Raw genomic sequence first — 24,501 nt, forward strand, 5'->3', positions numbered from 1 at the left:
ATTTAGGTGATACATTATGGGGTGATCCTTACTGGGTCCTCCAATAATTGCGCAATGTATACAAGTTGTATATAATTTAAGGTTAAATTGACCTTCGAATAAGTGGTCCTACTCCAAAACCACAACCAAACAAGGAACAGGTAGTGAAGCGTAGATCACAAATTCTAAGTCTATAAAACCTCAATTATATAAAACCTTGGAAGTATACACTCCGGAATCATAGACCTACCAGAAGGGTCTTTAAATAATCACATAAGTTATTTATAGTGCCTAAAATACTCCTATAGTATTTTATTATAATGTACTTGATATGTTTTAAACTTGTTGTTGTGTTATAGCATCATAAAATACTCCCATAGTATCTTAACTTTATGTTCTGATCTAGAATTCCCTTGAATAGAGTTAGGTAAGTTTTAAGACTGTTGCAACACCACATCACTCCCAAACACATGTCGGTCACATCTTGAATGAATATAGTTGATCAGGCTATATTGATCCCAGATATGATTACATAACTGTCCAGGTTTGACCGCAGTGTTCAACCTTTAAATACTTTTGTTTTGTTCTTCTTGTGATACTTGTTCTAGTACGTATATATGTATAAGAACGTATGTATACTTTTATAAGGTATTCTTATATCTAAAAATATACTATTATTCAGAGCACTTAGGCCCCATTGTATTTATAGTTGTATATGTTTTATCGATTGATATACTTAGTTCACTATAAACAATGCTCTGATACCAATCTATCACACCCCCAAACCGGAACGACAGAAACATTCGGGGGCGGAAGACGTCATGTTTAGTATCACAAGACATGCATCATAGTAATCAAAGTAATAAACAACCATTTCATTAGAAAGAAAGTGTTTACAAAATATGTGGTTCACATAACATAGACTACAAAAGTAAGTAACAAAACAAGACATGAAGCTATAATGCTCCATCTTCAGAATCCCAATGCACATACTTGTCTACTGGTGTCCTGAGAATACAAGTTATTTTGAAAGAGTAAATCAGCATTTAAGCTGGTGAGTTCATAAGATTTTAGTGATGAAAGTAAGTTGAAAGTTCTTTTTTGAAAAGTTCGCCTGTTCCTCCAGAAAATCTTATATTTCCTGCTTTGATGAAAGATAAGTAAAAAGTACTCTACAATCCTTTCTATGAGTACTAAATGGATACAAGTTATATAAAACCCAGAGTAAACAAACAATCGATTGTGTGTATATGCCCTAAGCCCACAACCAAACAAGGAACAGGGAATGAGGCGGAAGGCACACATCCCATTGGTTGTTAGATCATCGTTGTATATAACCCTGCCTATGCACTTGGTACTCACGGAGTTAACTGTAATAGTTCCTTTATATTTGATGAAAACATTCTTTAAGAAAACCGTTATTTCTTTTAGTAAAAATGGTAACCACAATAGCTCCTTCTATAATCGCTTAGTTTATACTAGCTATATATAATCTAATATCAAACAGATAGTTAATTGTGTGAATCTGCCCTAAGCCTACAACCAAACTAGGAACAGGAAATGAGTCGGAAAGCACACATCCAACTACCTGTCGGATATTAATTATATATAACCCTGATGTATAAACTAAGGTATTATAGAACTAACCACTTAAGGTTCTTTAAGTTATACTGGTTTAATAAAATGGATTAAACCCTTTACTAGTAAGTTTCTAGTTTTGTCTACCAAAGGTTATTTGAAAAGTATGTTTTGTACTAGAAAGGTGTGTATTGAATTAGTATACTACAACCGGGCCCATACCTGGTACTTTGTATGATTACTTGGTGTATACAGAATATATATATAGCTAAGATCGAATAGAGAGTAGGCTTGGTGAATCTGCTCTAAGCCCACAACCAAACAAGGAACAGGAAATGAAGCGGAAAGCACACATCCTACTACCTGTCGGATCCGATTAATATATATCCCGGATGTATAAACTAAGGAATCATAAAGTGAGCATTATAGGCCCCTTTCTACTGAATGTACTATGACTCGACTGTTCTGCTTGACGCTTCTATTGATGTAAGTTTTCAGTTGTCTTTCATACTGAAGTACTGACTACCATAAATTTAGTTTGTTTTATTAAGGTCCTAATGTGATGTGGTTGTACCCATACTATACGCTCTCCCTGTAAGAGATTCTGGTTACAAAACGCGACTTCAACAAACGAATTGCTAAGCCGTGTAATAATCTCACATTAAAGTTATCTTGTATACCACATTTATTATCACCTTTTGTTTAGAACAATGCATTAGTGATCGTTGGTATAATGCTGTTAAACATGATTTGTTCTTCTATTATAGTATTTAGTATTTTCTTTCTGTTATCGTGTATTGTATCTTCCTCCCTGTTTCTCTTTATAGTATGTTCTCTGTGTTATCGTGCATTGTATCTACCTCCCTGTTTCTCTTTATAGTATGTTCTCTATGTTCTAGTGTGAACTGAACCCCTAAACTATACCTATTATAGTTTACTAGTATCTTTACTTTGATCTGTTATTGACTTGAAGAAAAGACTCGTTTACCTACTAAGTTATGATTGTACTTTAAAAACAGAGTTTTATAAACTGTAAAGTAACATAACTTAAAAAGAGTTTTTGAAATGTTTTGATCGCTCATTGAAACATAAACAATCCTATAAAATGATGTTTATAGTAAAACATTTACGCAATTATCATTGTGTTCAACTTGTATTCCCCCCCCCCCCCCTTAAAGCATTTAAAACAGTTAAAAGATTTATTACAGGGGTATGAACTCACCTTATGTGGGTGATTCAATTGCAGATTCGTTTAAGGATGAGAAGTTCCATGAATGAAGTCCCGAGACACAAACGAGTCCTAAATGACATATAATGGCATATATTAGCATCAATTTAGTGTTTAAAAGCAAATAACATGCAAGGAAACACCCTTAGGGACTAGGAAACACTTGCACTAAGTGTTAGAATCACATGTGATTCATCAAAGGGGTGTATACGGCCACTATATGGTGTGTACGACCATGGGTGTACGGCCTAGGAGTGTACGGCCGTATACTCATGGTCAAACATGCATAAGAGGGTCTTTGAACAATGGGAAGGCTAGTGGGTCTAATGCTCAACAAGAATATGAACTAAGTTGGCATTTTGGAGGCCCTTTTCGGGTGTTTTGAGGTGTGTACGGCCATGCAAGGGTGTACGGCCGTACACTCCTATTTTTCCAGCTAAATGTTGTTTCTAAGGTGTTTAACAAGAGATCCTAACGTCTACTAAGCATAGGGGAAGGATACTTACGATTTGGAGGCTTGAAGGAGGGTTCACGGCCACCAAGAACAAGTATGTGTTCTTGGTGTTCTTGGTGAAAGATGAAGATCTTGAAGATCTACCCAAAAATATGATTTACATGGATGAAATCAAAGGGTGTTACTAGGTTAAGAAGGATAACAACTAATCAAAAAGAAGAAAGGCTTACATTCTTGAAGATCGGGGTGAAAAGTTTGATGATAGTTGAGAGAAATTCGATTTCTAGACTTGGAAATGAGAGGAATGACTAGAAATGGAGGGATGCTCTACATATGGGCAAGGGTGTACGATCATGATGGGTGTATGGTCGTACACCCATGTGTACGACCGTACACTCCCTTGGATGGAGTGTTCGGCTCGATTTCAACGCGAAGAGCTTTAGCTGACACTTCCCTGAGCCCATAGCTTGATTGTACTGAGTTTTGAACCCTTAACCAGACTCTAAACAATGCTAAAAGATAGCATAAACGGGTCTGACACTCGGATGAATTGAATGGCTGGACTTACAAGGCAAAAGATTTCGGGTTGTCACAGTGGGTGACTCAACGAGTTGTATGCCCGACTTGTCGAGTAGAGGCAGATTGGTCACGAGTCAGAGAGCCGACTCGCTGAGTTGGCGCTGTGTGAGGAAAACCTAAATATACAGGGTTGTGTCCTATTTAAAGGGCCTTAAGCCCTCATTTATGCCTCCCTCATCACCCTTGAGCACTGTGAAGAACTCTAATCGAGTTTTAGCTTGTTGTGTGAGAAGGAGAGGCTAACTTGAGCATTTTGGTGCACCTTGAGAGAAGAAGAGGAAACCATTAAGGCTTGGAGCAGGGTGGGACATTTGGATCTAGAGGTTCTCAGTGGATAGCTTTTGTTTGAGGTAAAAAGATGATATCCTAATCATTTTTCTTGTGAGATCTTAGTTTGGGGAGTTCTAGGGTTTTTCCCCAACCTTCTTGTGTTATTGAGTCCCTTGAGCATATCTTGAGGTTGAAACCTCAGATCTGGATTGTATGAGGTCTAGTGAGTCCAATGACCCAAGCTTTATGGAGCTAGAGGCAAGCCTATGAGCTCCAAACGATTGTTGGAGCTTGTATTGGCATTATGGAGCAAATATGCCATGCATGAACGTAAAGATTGAAGCTTTACGTGACATTCGAGCCTTGGGAGACTAATCTAGAGTTTGGAGTGGTAGATCTGCCTTAAAACGTTAGAATGGGAATACAATGTCACACCTCCAAACCAAGGATGGCGGAAACGTCCGGGGGTGGAGGACTTCATGTATAGTATCACAACAACGAGTATAATAGTGCTCAAAGTAAATACAACCATCATAAATATAATTGAAAAGGTTACACCATAGAATAAGTTTACATGTTTCAAAATCAATTACATTATGATGACAAAATGAACTGTTTGACGATTTATCGTCCCATCCTCAAAATGATGTTGGTTTTCCTGTTTCACTGATTTCCTAAGAATACAAGTAGTTTTGAAAAAGTGTCAACAATTAAGTTGGTGAGTTCATAAGAGTTTTGTTTGAGAAAGAAACCGTTTTCCTTGAAAAAGCGACAGAGTATGTTTCCAGAAAATCCAATATTTTCTTAATTAAGTGTGAAATGATAGCTCCTATGTTATGCAATAATGAACCCTAGAAAGACATGTAGGTTCCTTCTATAATTACCCAGCGTATGTAAGTTATATAAATTTAAGTTAAATAAACCGTTGAATATAATGGGTCTGCCCTAGGTCCACAACCAAACAAGGAACAGGAGATAAGGCGGGCCCACCAATTCTAAGTCGATTGTGACTAGATTCTTATATAACTCTAGCATATACACTTAGTAATTATAGTTGAAGCCTAACAATTCTAGAAGTAATGTAGTTTTAATAGAAATATGTTTCCAAAGAAAATCCGATATTTTCCTTAAAGAGTGAATTGTAAGTTTCTATATTAATAAATAGTGCATCCTAGAATTTCCTATAGTTTCCTTCTATAATATCTAAGTGTATATAAGTTATATAAAATTTAAGTTAAATAGACCGTCGAATGTAATGGGTCTGCCCTAGGCCCACAACCAAACAAGGAACAGGAAATAAAGCGAACCCACCAATTCTAAGTCGATCACGATTAAATTCTATATACCTCTAGCATATACACTTAGTAATTATGGCTGAAAACTAACAATTCTAGATAGAATGTAGTCTTAAAAACCAAGGACCGAGACTATGCTTATCATAATTCATCAAGTAGTGGTAGTGGACATAAACTATACATATCATAATTCATCAAATAGTGGTAGTGATAGTGAACATGAATTATGCATATTATAGTTTATCAAATAGTGCTAGTGGTAGTGAACATAAACTATACATATCATAATTCACCAAATAGTGGTAGTGATAGTGAACATGAATTACGCATATTATAGTTTATCCAAAAGTGGTAGTGGTAGTGAGCATAAAGTATACATATCATAATTCACCAAATAGTGGTAGTGATAGTGAACATGAATTATGCATATTATAGTTTATCCAAAATGTTTGTAATGCTTATGCAACCTAACTATACCTATTATAGTTCTAGCATGTTTGTTTGTGATGTATAAGGACCCTTTTCTATGTAAGTCGAATGTATAGCAAAAATATAACTATGTTTATCATGCCTTATTTTTGTACTAATGGTAATAATGGAGAATTCTTACAATTCAGTGAGTATTTTCTATTATAGAATTATACCACAACAAGAAACACATGTAAAATATGAAATCTTCAAAGATTAACACTTTGCTCAACAAGTTACAAAGTGTGATGAAAGTTATAAGCTGTTATCTAGATTTTTACCTTTCTACACGGTTTTAGAAAAAATCATAGAAAAATCATAAGAATTCGAAAACTGATTCCGTAAATTCTGACAGTTCACAAAATGTGTCTAGTTTGTTCATAATTTTTATTATAATTTTTAGAAGTCTTTAACTTGTGTTAAAGTGTTCATATTCACAGACTGGTCCGAATTCGTTTCTGAAATGATAGGCAGTTTTGTAAAAATCACCATAAATCGTAGAAAAATCGTATGGAGATGTGTAGGTAGTCATTTTAAAGTTATGAAGCTGAACTATTTTCATATTAAACAGTTTTGAAAGATATTAAATTTAAGATAGTCAAAACAGTCCGTGAATAAGACTCAACGTTTCTGATGAAAGCTGTTGTTTGAGTTTAGTTAAGTTCTTGGTGTTTTAACTTGTATTCCCCCCCCCCCCCCCTTAAAACTTAAGAAAAACATGAAAATGTAGGGGTATGAACTCACCTTGAGTGATTTCAGTAGATGGATGATGAAGAAGAGAAGTGTTCAACTCAAGAACACTTAGATGATGCTTGAAGATTCGAAGATCTAACAACAAATATGATGAAATTTGTGTAAGGAACTCATGTTTTGAGTGAAGAGATGTAAGGAAATCAAGTGTGGGAAGATATTTACTTACCAAGGTGGATGAGAACTCAAGAACTCCTGGAGGAATCTCGAAAATTTGAAGAGATGTGAGAGAGAAAAGTGTTTTTGCTTTTTGATGAAGTGTTGGTGATTCTAGGGAATGAGGGTGGTATGGGTTAATTGTGGTGTGTGTGTTCAAGAAAACTTGTGGGGAAAGATAAAAGGTACAAATAGTGGGTAATGGCTAATGTGAATAGTGACTAGGGATGGTCATGGAGTAGGTATGGGAGGTAACTTGTGTCTTTGCCCAAAGGATAAGTCAACACTCCACCTAGATATCTCACCCACTAGATAATTATTCTTAAATAAAGATTTCCCTAAAAATGTGCTTAATTTATGATCTTGGAAGTTTAGAAATATTAAAATATGGAGTTATACGAAAATCCCGTGCGAAAATCATCGAAAACGGGCTTAAAATGAAATTGTGGTCGACAACCGGGTGGAAAAAGGCTTCCTGCGAAGCTCCTCGGGTTGGGGCCGAAGTTCGATCCTCAGCAGCTTAGACCCGAAGGCGAAATGGGCCGAAGGCGAAGGTCAGGAGCGAAGGCGAGGTTCGGGTTCGGGTCAGCAGCTTCGGGTTCGCCTCAGCAGCTTCGGTCCGAGAAGGTTCGGTTCTTATGTGTTTCGCTTCTTAGGGTTTCGGCCCTAAGAAGGTTCGGTCCTATTTGGCTGATTTTCGCATAAACTCCCCGTTTTGCGCAGTTTTTCACCAAGTTAAGTGTCGGGATGCCCGAAATGATTATAAAAAGTTAAAGGAAGTTTTGAGAGAGATTTGGGAGACATTTGGGAGAGATTTTTAATAGAGAGAGATAGAGTGAAAGAGGTTGAGAGAGGCTTCGTTTGCGACCTTTTTAAGTGTTTGGCTTCGTAACGCAAGGTTTGTAAACCTCGTTAAGTCTTGTTATGATTGTTATATGCCCCCGAGGGTTAAGGAATAATGTTTTATCGAGTGGATTCATCACTTCCCTGATTAGGGTTTAGATTTTCCGAACACGTGAAAACTCTAAGTGATACTTTGTATTAGGATTGCGAGTTGTACAATAAGAAACGTAATAGAAACCCTAATATACAAGGGATAGATGAGTTGACCGGTTTGACTTGTTGACTTTGGTTGACTTTGACTTGACCAAAAATTGACGGTTGTCACATCATCCCCCCGTTAGAAAGAATTTCGTCCCGAAATTAGCGTTTCGACCGGGACTTCAAGAATTTGGAGGAAAGATGGGGGAAACTTTTCGTAGTACAAGAAATTGATATGGCGGGGACCAATACGCCTGATGTCAAATGACGACCTTGGAATTTCTTATTGTAACATGAGATGAGTCAATTTAAAAGGAGTTATTGTTTTGGGATGATAATGTATTCAATGTGTGCCTTTATGCTCCCTGTTTTATCCTTGTGGTTACCACTATGAATATATTATAATGTAGTTAGTGAGTACTGGAATTACGAATGCTTTAACAATTGGTGAATAAATTTGCATTATAAGTCCTACCAGATCTTTTATAATCGCTTGGTGTAAACTAGTCGTATATCATTAAGATTGCAAGGGCATTCGGATGGGTGACCCCGCCTTAAGCCCACAACCAAACAAGGAACAGGAAATGAGACGGAATCACACATTCTAAGTCTATAGAATCTTAATGATATATGGCCACAATGTTTACACTAGCTATCATAGATTCACCAGTAAAAACCCTGTGTTTTTATATAGATGATAAGACTTATTCGGGTTTCGACGTGTTCTCGAGATTTATGGTTGATATACTTCAATCGATGCTAGTTTTAGTAAAAAAAAAGAAATTTAGAATTTAAATGTCGATGTTAGAAACACGTACTGATATTTACGGGCGGTTCCGGGGTGGTCTCTCCTGCGGTGATTGCAAGCACCCTTCCACCATCACCGGCATTCCTTGTCCTTGGACAGTCTCTCTTGAAGTGTCCCGTTTCACCGCACTCGTAACAAGTTGGGCTTGCTCCAATGTCGGGGACCTGGTTGGTGGGTCGTGCTGGTGCCTTACAGAAACGGGCAGTGTGTCCCTTCCTGTTGCAATTTATGCAATGCAACTCCCGGCAAGCCCCAGTGTGATGGAAGCTACACTTGTTGCATTTCGGAAGGGTTCCAGCGTATTGTTTTATGGGTGCTAGCGTGGCGAGGGTTGTGGCAGCATGAACAGCAACGCTATGTTGTTTCTTAGTGAAGTCTTAGGCTGGTTGGTCCTTCTTGTTGTCCCAGAACTTCCTTTTGTTGTTCCCTCCTCTTGTTTGATCAGGGGTGGTTATCGTAGTGTCATGGCTGGCACGATGGTCGATGAGTTATTGTGCCCATTCCTTGGCACTCTCAAAGGTAGTTGGTCTTGAGGCCAACACGCTATCTTGAATTTGGGGGGACAATCCCCAGAGGTATCGCTCCAACTTTTTGCTTTCCGGGGTGAGCATAGCGGGACAAAGGAGTGCTAGATCACAGAATCGGACGGTATAGGTTGCAAGGTCAGAGTCTGTCATTTTGAGGTTCCACAGTTCTTGCTCTAGCTTTTGCACCTCGCCCCTTGGGCAATACTCTTTTAGCATCCTTGCCTTCAAGTCCTCCCAACTCATCGAGTTGGCCACTATAAGCGTCAGTGACTTAACGTGGCCGTTCCACCACGTAAGGGCCCGACCGGAGAAAGTGCGAGCTGCGAATTTGACTTTGATTGCTTCAGGGCACGCACAGATCTCGAAGACAGACTCAGTCTTTTCGAACCACTGCATCAAATTGATGACTCCCCCGCTGCCATTGAATGAATCGGGTCTGTCATTGGTGAAGTCTTTAAAGGACCATTCTCTAGAACGACCTTGGCTATCTCCTTGAGCGGAGTTATTAGTACCGCTCCCTGTCCGCCCTGTACCATCAGTGCTGATTTGGGACATAGCAGCTGCCACCGGGGCCGTGACCGCAGCTTGGAACATAACAAGATCACATTGGGGAGGCGGCGGTGGTGGATTTGTTTGCGTTCCGCTAGTGCGTCTAACAGACCTTCGAGGCGGTATCTTTCTGTTATAGAATTTCAAAGACGAAATGAGTATAAGTCTTTTAGTAATGGTTATTAGTCGGGCATCGTAAAACTAGGTTATTAATTTTCAAGTATAGTATTTCCCGATTTTTCGAATGTGGAAGACAATTCATAGCAGAGGTTTACATAAATAAACTTATGAAATTAGCAGAAATGACTCGATTGTAATCTTGTGACTTGTTTCATGCCCGATCCACTCCTAAGATCACCCAATGTATACCAGTTGTGTGTAATTAAGGTCCAATAGGCCGTTGAACTTAATGAGTCTGCCCTAAGCCCACAACCAAACAAGGAACAAGACCTAAGGCGGACTTACCATTTCTAAGCCGATCGTCTCTTAATTACACATAACCTTGAGGTATACGTTAAGTAATCTTATAGTTACCATAAGCAAATCGTTCATAATAACGTCCCTGAGACGGAGTTATGGTGGTGGGTAGAAGTAGGTTTTGTACGGGCGTTAAGATCTACCCATCATGTTGCTCGTGCGAGAATAGGGGTAGAACAGATAATTAATAGACGTCTAATCCTATAATTACTTATAGGGGTGATCCTTATTAGTCACGTCTATAATCACGTAGTGCATACCAGTTGTACCTAATCTGAGATAGAATAGACCTTCGACTAAATGACTCTACTCTAAGTCCACAAGCAAACAAGGAACATGAAGTAGAGTAATAGTCATAGATTCTAAGTCTATAATATCTTTAATTATGTATAACCTTGGCGTATGCACTAAGTCATTATAGACCTACTAATAGGGGTCTTTAGTTTTCACATAAGTTGGTTATAGTATTACAAAATACTCCTATAGTATTTTAATGTTTGACTTATGCTTTTCAATGTTTGTTTGTAGATAGAATTGGTAAGTTTTTAGACTTGTTGCAACGCCACAACCATTCCCGGGCATATGCTAATCACTTCTGGGTTAGACATAGTTGATCAGGTTATGTCATTCCCAGACCTGACCATACATCCCCAAGCCTACTTGTGCCATTCAACAATCACAACTTTTGTTTTGTTCTAGTACGATGCTGACCTTAGTATGTATGCATGCATATATACTTTTAACATGAAACTATTTATTTCTAAAAGTATAGTTATTTGAAAATGTTACATCAGAGACCTTAGTCCCAATGCATTTATAGTTTGTATATCTTATGTGGATCGATATACTTAGTTCACTATAAACAATGCTCTGATACCAATCTGTCACACCCCCAAACCAAGGATGGCGGAAAGGTCCGGGGGTGGAGGACTTCATGTATAGTATCACAACAACGAGTATAATAGTGCTCAAAGTAAATACAACCATCATAAATATAATTGAAAAGGTTACACCATAGAATAAGTTTACATGTTTCAAAATCAATTACATTATGATGACAAAATGAACTGTTTGACGATTTATCGTCCCATCCTCAAAATGCTGTTGGTTTTCCTGTTTCACTGATTTCCTGAGAATACAAGTAGTTTTGAAAAAGTGTCAACAATTAAGTTGGTGAGTTCATAAGAGTTTTGTTTGAGAAAGAAACCGTTTTCCTTGAAAAAGCGACAGAGTATGTTTCCAGAAAATCTAATATTTTCTTAATTAAGTGTGAAATGAAAGCTCCTATGTTATACGATAATGAACCCTAGAAAGACCTGTAGGTTCCTTCTATAATTACCCAGCGTATATAAGTTATATAAATTTAAGTTAAATAAACCGTTGAATATAATGGGTCTGCCCTAGGTCCACAACCAAACAAGGAACAGGAGATAAGGCGGGCCCACCAATTCTAAGTCGATTGTGACTGGATTGTTATATAACTCTAGCATATACACTTAGCAATTATAGCTGAAGCCTAACAATTCTAGACGTAATGTTGTTTTAATAGAAATATGTTTCCAAAGAAAATCCGATATTTTCCTTAAAGAGTGAATTGTAAGTTTCTATATTAATAAATAGTGCATCCTAGAATTTCCTATAGTTTCCTTCTATAATCTCTAAGTGTATATAAGTTATATAAAATTTAAGTTAAATAGACCGTCGAATGTAATGGGTCTTCCCTAGGCCCACAACCAAACAAGGAACAGGAAATAAAGCGGACCCACCAATTCTAAGTCGATCACGACTAAATTCTATATAACTCTAGCATATACACTTAGTAATTCTGGCTGAAAACTAACAATTCTAGATAGAATGTAGTCTTAAAAACCAACGACCGGGACTATCCTTATCATAATTCATCAAGTAGTGGTAGTAGACATAAACTATACATATCATAATTCACCAAATAGTGGTAGTGATAGTGAACATGAATTATGCATATTATAATTTATTAAATAGTGGTAGTGGTAGTGAACATAAACTATACATATCATAATTCACCAAATAGTGGTAGTGATAGTGAACATGAATTATGCATATTATAGTTTATCCAAAATGTTTGTAATGTATATGCCACCTAACTATACCTATTATAGTTCTAGCATGTTTGTTTGTGATGTATAAGGACCCTTTTCTATGTAAGTCGAATGTATAGCAAAAATATAACTATGTTTATCATGCCTTATTTTTGTACTAATGGTAATAATGGAGAATTCTTACAATTCAGTGAGTAGTTTCTGTTATATAATTATACCACAACAAGAAACACATGTAAATATGAAATCTTCAAAGATTAACACTTTGCTCAACAAGTTACAAAGTGTGATGCAAGTTATAAGTTGTTATCTAGATTTTTACCTTTCTACACGGTTTTAGAAAAAATCATAGAAAAATCATACGAAGTCGAAAACTGATTCCGTAAATTCTGAGAGTTCACAAAATGTGTCTAGTTTATTCATAATTTTTATTAAGATTTTTAGAAGTTTTAACTTGTGTTAAAATGTTCATATTCACAGACGGGTCCGAATTCATTTCTGAAATGATAGGCAGTTTTGTAAAAATCACCATAAATCATAGAAAAATCGTATGGAGATGTTCAAGTAGTCATTTTAAAGGTATGAAGCTGAACTATTTGCATATTAAACAATTTTGAAAGATATTAAGCTTAAGATAGTCAAAACAGTCCGTGAATAAGACTCAACTTTTCTGATGAAAGCTGTTGTTTGAGTTTAGTTAAGTTTTTGGTGTTTTAACTTGTATTCCCCCTCCCCCCCCCCCCCCTTAAAACTTAAGAAAAACATGAAAATGTAGGGGTATGAACTCACCTTGAGTGATTTCAGTAGATGGATGATGAAGAAGAGAAGTGTTCAACTCAAGAACACTTAGATGATGCTTGAAGATTCGAAGATCTAACAACAAATATGACGATATTTGTGTAAGGAACTCATGTTTTGAGTGAAGAGATGTAAGGAAATCAAGTCTGGGAAGATATTTACTTACCAAGGTGGATGAGAACTCAAGAACTCCTGGAGGAATCTCGAAAATTTGAAGAGATGTGAGAGAGAAAAGTGTTTTTGCTTTTTGATGAAGTGTTGGTGATTCTAGGGAATGAGGGTGGTATGGGTTAATTGTATGTGTGTGTGTGTTCAAGGAAACTTTTGGGGAAAGATAAAAGGTACAAAGAGTGGGTAATGGCTGATGTGAATAGTGACTAGGGATGGTCATGGAGTGGGTATGGGAGGTAACTTGTGTCCTTGCCCAAAGGATAAGTCAACACTCCACCTAAATATCTCACCCACTAGATCTTTACTCTTAAATAAAGATTTCCCTAAAAATGTGCTTAATTTATGATCTTGGAAGTTTAGAAATATTAAAATATGGAGTTATACGAAAATCTCGTGCGAAAAACATCGAAAACGGGCTTAAAACGAAATCGTGGTCGAAAACCGGGTGGAAAAAGGCTTCCTGCGAAGCTCCTCGGGTTGGGGCCGAAGTTCGGTCCTCAGCAGCTTGGACCCGAAGGCGAAATGGGCCGAAGACGAAGGTCAGGAGTGAAGGCGAGGTTCGGGTTCGGGTCAGCAGGCTTCGGTTCGGGTCAGCAGCTTCGGGTTCGCCTCAGCAGCTTCGGTCCGAGAAGGTTCGGTTCTTATGTGTTTCGCTTCTTAGGGTTTCGGCCCTAAGAAGGTTCGGTCCTATTTGGCTGATTTTCGCATAAACTCCCCGTTTTGCGTAGTTTTTCACCAAGTTAATTGTCGGGATGCCCGAAATGATTATAAAAAGTTAAAGGAAGTTTTGAGAGAGATTTGGGAGACATTTGGGAGAGATTTTTAATAGAGAGAGATAGAGTGAAAGAGGTTGAGAGAGGCTTCGTTTGCGACCTTTTTAAGTGTTTGGCTTCGTAACGCAAGGTTTGTAAACCTCGTTAAGTCTTGTTATGATTGTTATATGCCCCTGAGGGTTAAGGAATAATGTTTTATTGAGTAGATTCATCACTTCCCTGATTAGGGTTTAGATTTTCCGAACACGTGAAAACTCTAAGTGATAGTTTGTATTAGGATTGCGAGTTGTACAATAAGAAACGTAATAGAAACCCTAATATACAAGCGATAGATGAGTTGACCAGTTTGACTTGTTGACTTTGGTTGACTTTGACTTGACCAAAAATTGACGGTTGTCACACACAGACTGAATGGACTCGCCGAGTCAATGAGCTGACTCAACGAGTCAGCTAGGGTTTTCCCCGATGAGTCTGGACATGGGTAACTCGGCGAGTTGACGAGACAACTCGATGAGTTAAGTTGGGTTTTCGCGACATCTTATAGGAAACAAGGGGACTTGACGATTCACATAGATGCACTCGGCGAGTCAGGTAAACATGGGTTGTTGACTCGAGTGTTGACTTCTGTTGACTTTAGGGTTTTGTCAAACTTGAGGGGTAGAGATCATGGAGGGGTAAAATGGTATTTTACCCATCCCAAGAGTTAAAGAGGGTCTAGAATGAGTTTATCTAGAGTTGTGATCTTTAAGTCTTAATTAGAGATGCTTATTACATGTAAGCGGGGATTAGACTGTTCGAGGGGTATTCAGTTCATTCCTTGCTTACGAGGTGAGTCTTCTCACTATACTTACCTAGAGTGGTAACCTTTGTGTGACCGGAGGGTCTTATGTGCTTATATTAAGTATTGTGATATCCTGCATTATTTCTTTGTGATATATGCTGTGTATTATTCTGAATTACTGAGTTAGGACCGGAGGGTCCACCCGAGTTGTGGGACTGGAGGGTCCTACTGAGACACATTGACCGGAGGGTCTTATTGATCTATAGCCATGAGATGCTAATGAGTTATGTGTGGTATTTTGGGGAACTCACTAAGCTTCGTGCTTACCATGTTATGTGATATGTGTTTTAGGTACCTCTCAGGATCGCGGGAAGGCGTCGGCTTGATTGTACACACACACTTGAGATGGAGTTATGTTTTGTGTATCCTGGATTTTATTAAACGATTTATGAGATTTATGTTTTGACAATTTGACACTTGTGTTTTTGGAATGTGATATTCATAATTATGCGTTTTAAAAATTAAAAATTTGTTTGAAAATTCACGTTGTTACAATATTTCTTTGTAAACAATATTTTGTGGAGTTGACATGAAACTCATTTTTATGCTATGACTGTTTCATATTTCTTTGCTTGCATGGTTAATTTGCTTGATATGATTGTAGGACTTTAGAGGATCTTTACACAGTCAGGATACTAAAAAAGTTCAAACTTGTCTAGATCTGATTAGCCTGAAACGGTTAGTAATCAACTTGGGATCTTAAAAATAGGTAATATCTTAATCATTATGCAGGGAAACTAACTTTAAAGGGTAGATAGAACCAGACTACCCTTAGGCTTTGCGACCTTTAGAATTACGAGAAGTTCTTAAACTTCATATGGTTTTTGATGTTTTTAGATAATAGGATCCTTGCTTTAGGAGTTCATCAGTGAGGATAACTCAGTGAACTTTGGGGAGGATCCCTTCTTTGGAATCACTTGGAAATAACTTCAACTTCGAAAATACCTAAGAAAAACTATTGTTTTGCAATGTGATAATGCTGTAAACCTTGAATATCATTTGAGGAACATCCTAACTTTAGACAACACGTTGGTGTCATAACTCTAAGAAAATTGCTGGGGAAAATCCCAATTCAGGATAACACGATGTTACAAACCTTAGTAAATTACCGAGGAGAATCCCAACTTGAGATAACATGTCAATGTTATAATCCTTAGGGAAGTTTCTAGGGAAGATCCCAAATTGAGATAACACGTCAATGTGATAAACCTTATGTCTTTTCTAGGGAAGATCCCAACTTAATATAACATGTTAATGTTATAAACCTTGTCACCTGTTCAGCCAACCTTTTTTGTGCAGAATTCTGCAAATACCTGGTTGATTTCATCTCGATTTCAATCTCCTTGATCTAATCCAAGCTCAAAAAAGTATGAATCTTTAAGAACCTGACAACATCGGAATCAGGAATTGAGAAGAAATACTGGTAGAATTTGTATGGTGATAACATCGATGGTGAAAGCCAGATTGGCCCGTCTTCTGATTTCCTGAATTTTGTGTCGTTGGATTTTAGCAAGAGGGGGAATGTGAGACCATAAGCAGAATCAGATTGATGAAGCTTTCAGATTAGTTCAATTCCAGCAGTGATGTTTCCCCTATTGATCTGATCCACCGATTTGAACTGTGATGTTTTCGGTTTTGAACATGGTGACTGGCAGCGAAAATATATGGGAGAGGTGGTGGTCGTCGGTGGATGTTTTTTTTATGGTGGAATAGGGTTTTTGGAAGTGCACGGCTATAGATAAGAAGGAAAAGAAATCAGGTTAAAGTCAATATAATTAGCATAATTGTAGGAAGTATTTGTCGAAGTTATTTATCAAATTACTTAATTACCCTTTTTTATTTATTTTAATTTGATTGGTCCACAATCAACCCTACATCCACACAATAATTAGTTAGAATACTTGAACCTATATATATATATATATATATATATATATATATATACACATATATATATACATACATATATATATATATATATATATATATATATATATATATATATATATGGTTGGTGATTTTGTATTACTAATATTAGGATGATGCGGAATGTACATGTGTTTAAGTTTGTCTTAGTTGCAAGTATATTGTTATTTAGGGGCAAATCCCATGAACTGATGGAGGTAAAAGGGCAGCGCCCCTAGGAGCGGGGTCCAAGAGGCGGCAACCCATGGTGGGGTCCAAGGGGTAGAGCCTCTGGCTGGGGTCGAAGTTCTAGACCCCTTTTTATGATTAAAAATCAGCTTGGTATATACCCGGTTTTTTGATCCAAGTTCGAAACTCAATTTTAAGTTAGTTTATGACAGTTTTATGTGACAGGTTTTGGACAGAAAGTTACATTCTTGTAACTTTCATATGACAGTTGTAAGACATTAATTTCATTTCCCTGTTATATGATCATTTTTAAAATCAGTTTGCTACACACATTATCATATCATCTTCTGCACTCTCTGTTCTAAAAAGTGAGTTTTATTATGTTAGAGATTTTCGATTGTACCATCGAAATGATTTAATCTAAAAGTGTTTCACAATTGTTATTGATCCAAGCATTCTATTTGTTTTGGTCAAAAATCAACTAAGTAAAATCTAACCAAATTGTATGAGAGGCTGTGATGTTCGTTGTAAATCATGTAACAAATGATAATCAAAGTGACACAAGTAAGTTACAAGGAAAGACCTTGATCCTTGATAGGATCTCCAACATAAAACTTTAAGAGGTGATAATAATCACTTGCCTTGATCTTTTTATTGATATCAAAAGTAGATTAACAGAGATAAATGAGTAAACGTAAGTATAAGTATCGTGGATGAGCTAAGTGTCTCTAGTGTGCTAGTTACATTTGCTATTTATAGTCTAGTGCTAATAATAAGAAGTTCGATAATTCTCGGATCCTCCAGAATCAACATATGAACGTTATTTGACTTGGTTTTCCGGGTCTTTTGCTTGGTTGAGATAACACTCCATTGAGAATCGGTTTTGTGTTGAGTCGTTCTGCACATGTGAGAATAATATAGAGAATATAGCCGTTACAAATGTTAGAAATATTAGTGGTAATAGTCAATATCCTGGGATATGTTTAAGGATCCTGAGGCTTCAAAAATATTTGAGGATCCTGAATATAATTCAACGATCCTACACCTAACAATTGCCCAAAATTATACTTGTGAAATATAATTGTTAGTTTTTAAATATTTAGAGGTATAATTTTTAAGTAAAAAATGACGCCAAAATCTCTAACGGATGGGGTAATTTCAATTTCAACGGGTAGATTTCTAGTCGTTGGAATGGGTCAAATCATCCTTCTACCTTACAGTGATTTATGTATGAATAGGACGTCCATCTCCTTAGTTCTATCTCATTCTCCTAGCTTTCCTTCTGTCGTCAGTTGTATACCATCGAAGGTACTAATCTTGTTCCTTTGTTTTTTCTTCTTGTCTTTAGTCATGGTCAAAAAATCTACTCGTTCTCGTTCCACTATCATCGCTATTCATGATGATGATTTCAAGGACCATAAAATCTTATCTTATAAGGAAGCTTGTACCTTCAATGACGATGACATCAAGGCTTTAAAGTCAGATGTAACTTTTCCTACCGGTACTATCTTTAGGGCTTTTGATGATAGGAACCAACCTGACTTTTTCACTCCTTCTTGGGTTTGTTTTCCCGAATATCCTTTTACCCTAGGATTTTTTTACCCCTTCTATGGAATCATTTCTGAATTTTTCGAGATCACTAAAATCTCGTATGTTCAAGTCATGCCAACGGTTTGGAGGATCCTTTATTGGATCAATCGTTTGAACCGCTCCAGGAATCTTGTCATTGGTTTAAATGAGTTAGCCAACATCTATGATCTTACAACCTTTGGGAACTCCACTTTCTAATGAAGGTCAAAACCGATAAACCATCCATTGTGTTGAATTCCAAGCATAATGATAGTGCTTGGAAAGGGAGATATTTCTTTGTCAAACGCAACTTGATATCTGATGGAAATCTTTTCTCACAATCTTGGATTAAAAGGGGTAGGATTCTTTACTTTTTCATCGAGGATCCCAATATTCACACTTCTAATTTTGTTTGATTTTTTGCAGCTTTTAGGTTTAGTGATCTAATCCCTCCTATTGAAGATACTAAATAAGGACAAGAAATTCCTTACTTTGCCCGAGATTGATAGGACATTCAGGCTTGAGCATCAAGAAAGTTTAATCGCTATTATCCCTATGGCTACCAGTAAGGATCCTTGACTTTAATTCATTCTATAAGAAGGACCATGAACTGATATATGAATTTCTTATTATGCTTTAGGATCTAAATCTAAGCGTTCTGGTGCATGTTTCACTCTTGCGGACCACGATTCCGCCATGTCCAGTGACCAATTGGTGGTCAAGAAAGAAAATTCCTCTTTCCTTCCAAGAAGGCTCATATAGATTTATCCATCAAGAGTGTAGGATCCCAAAAAAGGAAATCAACCGAAGTCTTTAACCTAGAAAAACCTTGAGGTGGACGAAGCGTTGAAGAAGTTGATCATATCTCTCATTCTTCCAAGGATCTCAAGGCTAAGCTCGATCATACAGAGCAAACTTTGAGAGAGAAAGAAGCGGTCAACAAGGATCTTCTCCAGAGGATGGAGGAGTTGGTCAAGGAGAAAGTAATAAGACAAGAGGAACATATGGCAGAGATCAAGGAGGTGATCGCTGAAGCCATAAGTAGTACTGCCGAGGTGGTTTGGAAGGCAAAAATCAAGTTGGCGGAGGATATCAAGAATGCAGGATCCTAGGACGTGACTGGATAACGTGTGGCTCTAGCCAAACTGACCGGTAGGCCTGTCAATACTTGTCAAGATACTGCAATAATAGAGAGAAGAAGAAGAAGAAGAAGAAGAAGAAGTGAAGAAGAAGAAGGAGGAGAAGAAGAAGAAGAAGAGAAAGAAGACGGAGAATGCCCTGGTTTGGGTGATCAAGCCTAGGGTTCGGTTTTGATTTTTAGAATAATTTTAACATATTTGTAACATCCCGACTCTTAGATAATATTTATATATTTATTTTGGGATTGAGTGAGTGACTCGACGAGTTGTATGCCTGAATCGTCGAGTAGAGGCGGATTGGTGACATGGGTTTAATGACCAACTCGACGAGTCAGAGAGCCGACTCGCCGAGTTGGCGCTGTGTGAGGAAACCCTAGATCTCTAGGGTTGTGTCCTATTTAAAGGGCCTTAATCCCTAATTTCCACATCCCTCATCACCCTTGAGCACTGTGAAGAACCCTAATCGAGTTTTAACTTGTTGTGTGAGAAGGAGAGGCTATCTTGAGCATTTTGGTGCACCTGGAGAGAAGAAGAGGAAAGCATTAACGCTTGGAGCAAGGAGGGACGTTTGGATCTAGAGGTTCTCAGTGGATAGCTTCTGTTTGAGGTAAAAGATGCCATCTTGATCATTTTTCTTGTGAGATCTTAGTTTGGGGGCTTCTAGGGTTTTTCCCCATCCTTCATGTGTTATTGAGTCCCTTGAGCATATCTTGAGGTTGAAACCTCAGATCTGGATCGTAGGAGGTCTAGTGAGTCTAAACACCCAAGCTTTATGGAGCTAATGTTGGATTAGGTGTCTAAGCCCATAATTATTATTGGTATGTATTCGACCCGAGAGTAGCATGGTCCATTTGGTTTGCATATCATCAGGACAATTTGTTAGGATGGACTTTTGAGAGAAGAGGTTATATATGATTTATTAATATATTATAAGTTCTAATATATTAATATGAAGTCATATGAGTTAATTAGTATTGATCAAGAATTAATTTGGAATTAATTTAGTGATCAAAAGAGACTAATTAAAACTATGGGGACTAATTATGGTAATTAGTTATATTTATATGTGTTGGGCTTATGATCCATGTTGGACCAAGTTTATGTATGGATACATAAAGAGTTGGGCCACATGAACCATAGATCATAAAATCCATGGATATGGGTTTGGGTTATACCCATGACTCTTAGAATTCAACACATATAAATACATATGTTATGACCTAAAACCGCCACCCCCTAGTCACCCCTAGTTTGTGTGCATGTTCTTGGAGTTCATGAAGGTTTTAGAGTGCATGGAGATTCTCTCTCAAGTCCTACCTTTGTCCTTGATGTGTTGTGACTTCATTTGAGGCTTCCACACTATTGGGGCTAAGTTCTTAAGGCCAAATACATCAAGACCTCCAGCCACACAAAAAGGTATGTTACACTATCTAGTATTTTATGTAGTTTGTATGACAATTGCATGCTAGCTATAGGTTTAATACCTTGGAAACCATTTCAATGTATAATTAGTGAAAACATAGATCCAAGGTATTTAGGGTTGTATGTGCACCATAGGATGTTGTATTATACCAAAACCCAACAGCTAAAGGCAAGCCTATGAGCATTAAACCCTTGTTGGAGGTTGTATTGGCGTTATGGAGCAAATATGACATGCATGAACGTAAAGATCGAAGCTTTACGTGACATTCCAGCCTTGGGAGACTAGATCTAGAGTTTGGAGTGGTAGATCTGCCTTAAAACCTCTGAATGGGAATACAGACTGAATAGACTCGTCGAGTCAATGAGCTGACTCGACGAGTCGGCTAGGGTTTTCCTCGATGACTCTGGACATGGTTAACTCCGCCAGTTAACGATACAACTCGACGAGTTAAGTTGGGTTTTCGCAACATCTAAGAGGAAACAAGGGGACTCGACGAGTCACATAGATGCACTCGGCGATTCAGGTCAACATGGGCTGTTGACTCGAGTGTTGACTTCTGTTGACTTTAGGGTTTTGTAAAACTTGAGGGATAGAGGTCATGGAGGGGTAAAATGGTCTTTTACCCATCCCAAGAGTTAAAGAGGGTCTATCATGAGTTTATTCAGAGTTGTGATCTTTAGGTGTTAATTAGAGATGCTTATTACATGTAGGCGGGTATTAGACTGTTCGAGGGGTATTCAGTTCATTTCTTGCTTACGAGGTGAGTCTTCTCACTATACTTACCTAGAGTGGTAACCTTTGTGTGATGGAGGGTCTTATGTGCTTATATTGAGTATTGTGATATCCTGCATTATTTCTTTGTGATATATGATGTGTATTATTCTGAGTTTCTGAGTTAGGACCGGAGGGTCCACCTAAGTTGTGGGACTGGAGGGTCCTACTGAGACACATTGACCGGAGGGTCTTATTAAGCTATAGCCATGAGAGGCTAATAAGTTATGTGTGGTATTTTGGGGAACTCACTAAGCTTCGTGCTTACCGTGTTATGTGATATGAGTTTCAGGTACCTCTCAGGATTGCGGGAAGGCGTCGGCTTGATTGTGCACACACACTTGAGATGGAGTTATGTTTTGTGGATCTTGGATTTTATTAAACAATTTATGAGATTTATATTTTCACAATTTGACACTTGTGGTTTTGGAATGTGATATTGAGAATTATGCCTTTTAAAAATTAAAAATTTGTTTGAAAATTTACGGTGTTACAATATTTTTTTGTAAACAATATTTTGTGGAGTTGACATGAAACTCATTTTTATGCTATTACTGTTTCATATTTCTTTGCTTGCATGGTTAATTTGCTTGATATGATTGTAGGACTTCAGAGGATCTTTACACAGTCAGGATTCTGAAAAACTTCAAACTTTTCTAGATGTGATTAGCCTGAAACGGTTGGTAATCAACTTGGGATCTTAAAAATAGGTAATATCTTAATCATTATGCATGGAAACTAACTTTAAAGGGTAGATAGAACCAGACTACCCTTAGGCTTTGCGACCTTTAGAATTAGGAGAAGTTCTTAAACTTCATATGGTTTTTGATGTTTTCATATAATAGGATCCTTGCTTTAGGAGTTCATCAGTGAGGATAACTCAGTGAACTTTGGGGAGGATCCCTTCTTTGGAATCACTTGGAAATAACTTCAATTCGAAAATACCTAAGAAAAACTATTGTTTTGCAATGTGATAATGTTGTAAACCTTGCATATTTTTTGGGGAACATCCTAACTTTAGACAACACGTTGGTGTCATAACTCTAAAAAATTACTGGGGAAAATCCCAATTCAGGATAAGACGTTGATGTTACAAACCTTAGTAAATTACCGGGGATAATCCAAACTTGAGATAACATGTCAATGTTATAATCCTTAGGAAATTTTCTAGGGAAGATCCCAACTTGAGATAACACGTCAATGTTATAAACCTTATGTGTTTTCTGGGGAAGATCCCAACTTAAGATAACATGTTAATCTTATAAACCTTAGATTCAAACTTTAGGATCTTAACTTATGTTCAGAAATAAGAGGGTTGCCAAGTCACTGTAGCGTGAAATGATCCCCTTATTCACGTCCCATAGTTAGATATCATGCGTCCAAGCATGGTGTAGAAACCTTAACTTGTATGAAAGAGGTAATTAACTCTTTAAACCTTATAGGGGATTAAGTACCCTTATTTGTAAGAGAGATGATTAGTCCCTATTCGTAGTTACTAAGACATTTTCGTAATGAAATCGTTAAGAATCATAGACTATTGTAGCTATTGGGACTCTTAAGTGCTAGGATCCTTAAATATCAAGATCGTTGGATCTTTGAGTGTCGGGATCCTCATGTATCAGGATCCTTGTGTATCAGGATCCTTATGTGTCAAGATCCTTGTGTTCTTACGCATAGCAAACGTTAGCTTTGGGTCGGTGGTAGCTTGGCTAACGCCCCTCCGATGCTTAAGTTAGTAATGGTTTTCAGGAGAATAAATAATAATAATAATGAAAATAAACGGTAAAAGGTAAAGAGTATGTATACCTTGAGTTAGTTGGAAAATGACTAATCTAGCTTACATGAAATAAGCTTTAAGATGTATAGCATTTCATGATCTTGACAAGACATTTCCATCGAGGGTAGCTAGCCAATATGCCACATTTCTTGCTTCAACATCTATCATATACGGTCCTTCCGATTTAGGTGCCAATTTACCTGCACTAGGATCCTTGGTATTTTGGAATGCTTTCCTTAAGACCAAGTCTCCTATCTAGAATCTTCTAACTTTTATATTCTTTTTGTATTCTTTGGTGATTCTTTGTTGATGGAAAGCGTTGCAGATCATGGCAAGATCCTTGAGTTCATCGATAGTGTCAAGATCCTGGGATAGGATCCTATCGTTGTTCTCTTGATCTTGAAATAGATATCTTGCTGTTGGGATCACCAATTCAGTAGGGATCATTGCTTTTGCTCCGAACACCAAATAGTATGGAGTTTGGCTTGTGGCCACATTGGAAGTGGTCATATCTGCCCATAGGACGAAAGGAAGCTCTCCTTCCCATCTCCCTTTCTTTTCATCAAGACTTTTCTTCAAGTTATTGACTATGATTTTGTTGCTAGATTCTACTTGACCATTGGCTTGAGGGTAAATAGGGGTGGACATTATCATTCTGATTCCCCAAATTGTGCAAAAGTCCATAGTCCTCTTTCTTATGAATTGGGACCTATTGTCACATATAATTTTGGTTGGGATCCCGAACCTCGTCAGGATATGAATTTGATAAATGACACCACCTCCTTATCTCTTACCTGAACAAAAGCCTCAGCCTCGATCCACTTCAATAAATAGTTTGGCATTACCAGCATGAAGACTTTTCCTCCTGGTGCCTTAGGTAATTTTCCTACTATATCCATCCCCCACTT

The 24,501-nt window shown here is 37.5% G+C and overlaps 1 protein-coding gene across 1 annotated transcript; it reads right to left on the reverse strand.

Moving 5' to 3' along the window:
* Positions 1-23,848: 23,848 nt before the first annotated feature.
* On the reverse strand, positions 23,849-24,277 carry LOC145165008 (uncharacterized). Its single transcript, XM_079083648.1, has one exon. It carries the CDS (start codon positions 24,275-24,277, stop codon positions 23,849-23,851), a length of 429 nt encoding a protein of 142 aa, XP_078939774.1.
* Between the last annotated feature and the right edge of the window lie 224 nt (positions 24,278-24,501).

This window comes from Lactuca virosa, chromosome 3 (assembly GCF_052849685.1).
Source record: "Lactuca virosa cultivar CGN04683 chromosome 3, Lactuca_virosa_CGN04683_v6, whole genome shotgun sequence".
Lineage (NCBI taxonomy): Eukaryota > Viridiplantae > Streptophyta > Magnoliopsida > Asterales > Asteraceae > Lactuca > Lactuca virosa.

Bases quoted from the DNA above. Each gene is read 5' to 3' on its own strand.
- LOC145165008 (XM_079083648.1), bottom strand. From the start codon at position 24,277: ATGGACTTTTGCACAATTTGGGGAATCAGAATGATAATGTCCACCCCT.